Below are 6,309 nucleotides of genomic sequence, written 5' to 3'. Positions count from 1 at the left end.
GCGACGCCTCTGTATTTCCATGGGCTAGAGCAGCCGTCCCTTTACTCGGTGCTTCCAAAGATAACTTCTCCTGAGCTTGGCCTGACGCTCTCTTTCTATTCTTCTCTGTATCAAGCATATTCGAGTCCATGTCCATTCCATCATCTTCCATCCCATCTGATCCATCAAACTGAGAGCCTGTACCACGTCCTCTATCCCGGCCTCCCCGGCGTCCGCCTCTACGGCCTCGTCCATCTCCCGGCCCCGGGCCATTGCGCATTCTACATGTTGCCTTCAGGTCCTTGAAGACCAAAGCAGATATTATATGTATTCCAGTGCCATGCTCTTTAAACTGGTGACCCAACATGCCGCACACGGCGCACCAATCGGGAAGTTTCTCGTACCTAACTCTGTAGATTCGGCGTTTGCCGTCATGGATCATGGAAACAACATTCTTCAGTGGTTTGTTGACATTAATCCTCAGCCACACACGGTGAAAATTCCCCACAAAATCCTGTGATACAGGCTCAGCAAAGAGCACTTCCCCTACCTTCGCCGCAAGGGAAGGCACAAGGTATGCATATAACGGTGGTACATCATGGATCTGCGCACATATTTCAATGCTGTCTAATTGAACCGTCGAAGGCTTTGCCATCCCATCATATGGCTTGAGGATCACAACGTCTCCCCTAAAGTGCCAAGGACCCTCTTGGGTAACTCTCTCCCAATCCCCTAAATAGGAGAATTGTACAGAATAGAGATTATCCTCCAGAGGCTTGAATTTCACCTCCTGGGCAAGATCCCAGGCTGCCCGCATGTTCTGAAAGAACCAATATTGGCTGTAAGTTTTGATGGTGTGAACCCTTACGAGAGCGACCCAACGAGCTGCCGCCGGCGGTGCTTCCTTCTCATAAAAAACCACGTCGTCTAGGTCCTCCTCCCGCAAGCCCAATTCCTTCATCAGTGACCCCTCATCGTCGATCTCTGGCTGGCCTGACAAGGTCAGTCCCGAAGCTTTGCTTGATGACATCACGAAACCCTAGCCCAATTGCAAACTGAACTGGGCCTTCCTGATCGAACCCTAGAAGTTTCTGCCCCCCGCAGTCCTCCCAAGATCAGCGAGCAGACTCCCCGATCGAGGGAAAGAAACAGCGGATCGAGGCAAGGAGTAGGGAAGACAGATCTCAACGGCGGCGACAAAATCGCCCCGGGAGGATACAAAACCCTAACGAGAGGGGACTAAATTCTCAAATGCTTTTTTAGTCAACAAAGGCAAATGCATTTGGGAGTGAGAGAGCATCGGTCGGCCTTGCAACCCATATACCGGCCCGATAGTAAATCCCATGGGCGCACGGCGCACGGGGCACGCTGGTCGGAATTCCCTATTTGCCGCATTTTGCGGCAAATAGTCGGCGCGACGCACAGGGCGAAGCTCACCCTGGGCTGGCCCATTTGAGTGGTTTCGCTTCGCAATATTAAAAAACCGCAAAAATGGGCCTTCCTGATCGAACCCTAGAAGTTTCTGCCCCCCCGCAGTCCTCCCAAGATCAGCGAGCAGACTCCCCGATCGATGGAAAGAAACAGCGGATCGAGGCAAGGAGTAGGGAAGACAGATCTCAACGGCAGCGACAAAATCGCCCCGGGAGGATACAAAACCCTAACGAGAGGGGACTAAATTCTCAAATGCTTTTTTAGTCAACAAAGGCAAATGCATTTGGGAGTGAGAGAGCATCGGTCGGCCTTGCAACCCATATACCGGCCCGATAGTAAAACCCATGGGCGCACGGCGCACGGGGCACGCTGGTCGGAATTCCCTATTTGCCGCATTTTGCGGCAAATAGTCGGCGCGACGCACAGGGCGCAGCTCACCCTAGGCCGGCCCATTTGAGTGGTTTCGCTTCGCAATATTAAAAAACCGCAAAAATGGTCGCAACAGGGATCGAACAGACGACCTCTTGTATATGTACGCGCCGCGGTAGCCACCGCGCCTAACACCTGGATGTGTAAGAAAAACAATGCTAATTTAAAGAAGCTAAAGGCGACAACAACTTAAAACCAGTTTAGGTTAACTCGAAAAAACTTTTATTCCTTCTACTGGTTCTTTCTGGTTTTTCTTCACAGTCTTATTCTGTTCTTTCCTTCTTTCATGTTTTTTTATTTTTTAATATTTTTTCCCTTTTTCTTTTTAAGCTTTTCAAAAATGTTCTTTTTTATCAAAGTTTGTTCATATTTCTGAAATAGTGTTCACATTTTCAAAATTTTGTTCACAATTTCAAAAAATGTTCCTGATTTTTTTTGTTTGTTTGTTTTCTTTCTTTTTCCATTTCTTTTTCTTCTCTTTTTTTAAAAAGAAATTCAAAATATTCAAATTTTGTTCGTATTTTCATAAAATTTTCAGTTTTCGAAAAAATGTTCTCCAATTCAAAATTTGTTCCCGTTAAACAAAAAATTTCAACACTTTCAAAATGCAGAAAATATACCGGATTTCATAAAATGTTCGCGTTTTCATAAAATGTTCGCGCTTCCAATTTTGTTCGGGATTTTTCAAAATTGTTCTCTATTTCAAAATTTATTCTCAAGATTCAAAAAATGTTTGTGCTTTAAAAAATTGTTCACGCTTCCAAATTTGTTCGGGATTTTTCAAAATTGTTCTCTAGTTCAAAATTTGTCCTTGAGATTCAAAAAATGTCCGTGCTTTAAAAAATTGTTTGCGTTTCCAAATTTGTTCGGGAGTTTTCAAATTTTGTTCTGAAGATTCAAAAAATGGGCGTGCTTTAAAAAATGTTCTCCATTTCTATATTTGTTCTCAAGATTCAAAAAATGTTTGTGCTTAAAAAAATTGTCCGTGCTTCCAAATTTGTTCTCAGATTCAATTTTTGTTCTCAAGATTCAGAAAATGTTTGTGCTTTAAAGAAATGCCACAAATTCCAAAAATGTTGGGAAATTCAAAACTTGTTTGTGTTTCCAAATTTGAAAAATTGTTCCTGTTCAGTTTTTTGGGTAGTTTAAAAAATGATTCTGTTCTAAAAAATCTGTTCGCGTCTCCAAAATTCGTTTGTGTGTTGAAAAATGTTTGTGTTTTCTCAAAATTTGTAAAAATATAATAATAATGTTCGCGTTTGATAAAACATTCACGTTTTGTTTTTGCTATTTGGGAAATCGTAAAGGATGTTTCTCAAACAGTCTTATACTTTATTTAGTTCTTGTAAGTTTCCGCCAGTCAACTGAGCTCGTCCATCCTAGTGGCTAGTAGCATGCGAGTGCAAGTCGGCAATGCTGTATTCGATTCCCAGCCATCTCGCCCTGCTTTTTTTTAGCAAGTTATCACCTTGTATTTTCAGCGCACTCTCCAATAGGCCGGCCCAATCGGTGCACCTATGCGACGTGCTCGCGTCGCCCCGTGTGCGTCGGCGCCCTGTTGGACGCAACGAGCGTCCAGTAGAAGCTCCCAGGCTGGTCGTCTTCACGGACGTGACATGTGAGTAGTCCTGGCCATGAAAAGCCCAGCCCGGCCGGCCCGGCCCGAAAAAGCCTGACCCGGCCCGGCCCGAAGCTGCCCCCGAGCCGGGCTCGGGTCTAGTTTTTGAGCCCGAAGGCCGGGCCGAGCCCGGGCCCGTTGTTTTGCATTTTTCTGAAGGTCGGGCCGGGCCGGCCGGAAGCCCGACGGGTTTTTACGTGTTTGGGCCGGGCTCGGGCCTAGAAACACAGGCCTGATGGCCGTGCCGGCCCGGGCCCGGGCCTGGGTGTTTTGTGTCGGGCTTGGCTAGGCCCGGCCTGAAGCCCGGCCCGGCCCGAGGTTTGGCCAGGTATACACGTGAGCAGTCCCCCTCACCCGTGACGCGAACCAAACCAGACCCAACCACGCAAGTCTCCAACCCACCTCGCTCTCCTCCCACTCCACGCCACAGATCTCTCTCCCTCTCCGCCCCCCGCCCCCTTGCTCTCCACACCATGGCCGAGGACGCCCCCAACGCCGGCGCTCAGGACATCCACCCCGCGCGTACTGAAGCCTCCGCCGACGCTGCTACCCCTCCGGCACCAGCAGAGAAGTCCTCGTCGGAGACGCTGTTTCCGTCGCTCAGCATCTGGCCGCCGTCGCAGCGCACGCGCGACGCCGTTGTCCGGCGCGTCGTGCAGACCCTGTCCGCGCCCAGCGTCCTCTCCCAGCGCTACGGCGCCATCCCTGAGCCCGAGGCCGAGGGCGCCGCCGCCGCCGTCGAGGCCGAGGCCTTCGCCGCCGCCTCGGAGTCTGCCGCTGCCTCCCCTGCTTCATTGGAGGACGGGATCGAGGTCCTCCAGGCGTACTCCAAGGAGGTCAGCCGCCGCCTCCTCGAGCTCGCCAAGTCGCGCGCCGCTGCCGCCGCCGCTCCAGAGACTCCCGCGGAACCGAGCGCTGAAGTGTCGGAGGCTTCGTCGGTGACTGCTCCGCCCCCCACGGAGGAGTAAGGTGCTGACCCCGAGCCTTGATCCACCTGGAAGTGCTGCTATTTTGGCATTTCGTTGGGGATTATGTATTGTTACTACTACTACTTTATTAGAGATGCCTATGAGATGGGAAATTGATGTTTGTTTCATGAACATGGTACCTTGCTACAAACTTTAAGCTATTATCAGCCTGTCAGGGGTGCATCATTGTCCTTAAGGTGTGCATGAATGATTCGTCAGGTCATCTGTACTGGCTGCAGTAGATTGCAAGCAGATTGTACCAATGAATATTCGTAGCAATGGTGCCAATTGTATGCTTGTTCCTTCTGTGTTGAGTTTGTTCTGTTTGGCTGGTGTAGCAGTGTTTGCTTTGGTCCATTTTAACCTTATGCACTTGGATTGCGTTAGTTCTTAGTTAGGTTTCATTCTGTTGAATAGTACGTTTTAGAGACTCTGTCAAGTCTCTAAAACGTCTTATATTTATGTACAGAGAGGATAGTATATTGCTGAGCTGATTAAGTAAATACTACGTACGTACCATCTATTTTGGGTTGAAAATAGGCACATATTGTCTTCTAAAAGGCCACATGCATACTTTTATAAGTGTTTTTTAGGTATTTATGTAACTTTAAACTACAGTTGTTTTTCTAAATTACAATAGATCAATGATAGTCAATTTTTGGATGACTGAATGGAGCTGCTAGTTTTGCACCCAAAACAACAACTAACATAGTAACATGTACTACTAGTAGTTGGCATTCCAATGAAGACTACCCGATTGCAATGCTAGGTGTGCACTATGCAGCTATGTCTGCATACAGAATTAAGTCATTTTAATTTAGTTGGTCATGTGTTGCTAGATGAGAAGTGCAGTTTACCAAATACTAAATCGTGAAGCTTCAGTTTCTTCTACCTATGCTTTACGCTAGCTTTCAAGAATATTTCTTTTCATCTAGAAAGATGGCTGAGGATGCATTAGGAAAACCAGCATGGAGTTTATATGAATGAAGAAGGTTTAGCTGTGCTTCAAAGCTGAGTGAATGTAATACTCCTTCCGTCCCATAATGTAAGACGTTTTTTGACACTACACTAGTATCAAAAAACATCTTACATTATGGGACGGAAGTAGTAGTTTATTAGATTGAAAATGGTACTAATTTGGCAGGCTTTGCTTCAATGCTTATTTTATGATAACATACAAGGCTCGCCAATATTTACATTTTATAACATAGTCATGTTTGTCTTCTTTTTGTGAAATTTCTGATATCCTTTCACGCGACACAGCGACAGATAGGCCAGAGCTACCAGCAATGTGTGTTGATGGTGTTTGTTGGCTTGTGGCTGTCTATGACATTGAAGCTAGCAATGGTTGATGTTATTGATGTTTCTTACTTAGTTTCCACAGTCAGTAGGTGCTACTGTTCTTTCATGGTGGATTGTTTTCTGGTACTTCCGCATACCTGCTACTGTGTCATATTCATGCATAATGGTTGGGTGATAAACTAACAATATGGAGGTAGAAGGACATACAAAAATAGAGGTTACCATTGCACTGAGAAGATAGTTCTATTTTTACAATATTGTTTAAACCCTGCTTTTTAAAATTTGCGTTGAATCAGTTTCTGTTTCTCGTCTGAGGTTTGCTCGAACTGTCCAAAAGACCAGAGTGGTTCTGTGGGTAACTGGTATAGCATCACAAACCTGAGGTTGGCAGCTAAGATTGTGCATTTGTTAGGTGTGCTGTTCAACATACTGTTATGACCTTTCCTGACAAAGAAACCAAGTGGTTTTTTCCCCTCATGCCTGGTACTGAAAGATCAAGTTGCTGGTTCATGTGTTTCTAAATTCTTGCTGTTGCAGAGACTTTATGAAGTGCATGTTTGATTTCAGTTACCTCGTGACTTC

At 46.3% G+C, this 6,309-nt stretch overlaps 1 protein-coding gene across 1 annotated transcript; it reads left to right on the top strand.

Annotated features, from left to right (window-relative positions):
- The first annotated feature begins 3,833 nt into the window (after window positions 1–3,833).
- Window positions 3,834–4,739, top strand: LOC119363133 (MFP1 attachment factor 1-like). The gene has a single exon (XM_037628440.1). It carries the CDS (start codon window positions 3,931–3,933, stop codon window positions 4,423–4,425), a length of 495 nt encoding a protein of 164 aa, XP_037484337.1. The 5' UTR covers window positions 3,834–3,930; the 3' UTR covers window positions 4,426–4,739.
- The last annotated feature ends 1,570 nt before the right edge of the window (window positions 4,740–6,309 follow it).

The sequence above is a fragment of the Triticum dicoccoides genome, chromosome 2B, assembly GCF_002162155.2.
Source record: "Triticum dicoccoides isolate Atlit2015 ecotype Zavitan chromosome 2B, WEW_v2.0, whole genome shotgun sequence".
Taxonomy (NCBI): domain Eukaryota; kingdom Viridiplantae; phylum Streptophyta; class Magnoliopsida; order Poales; family Poaceae; genus Triticum; species Triticum dicoccoides.
The sequence above is the reverse complement of the archived record's forward strand: the minus strand, read 5'-3'. Positions and strand labels throughout refer to the sequence as shown.

Coding starts and splice junctions, on each gene's coding strand:
- LOC119363133 (XM_037628440.1), top strand. CDS start 3,931: ATGGCCGAGGACGCCCCCAACGCCGGCGCTCAGGACATCCACCCCGCG.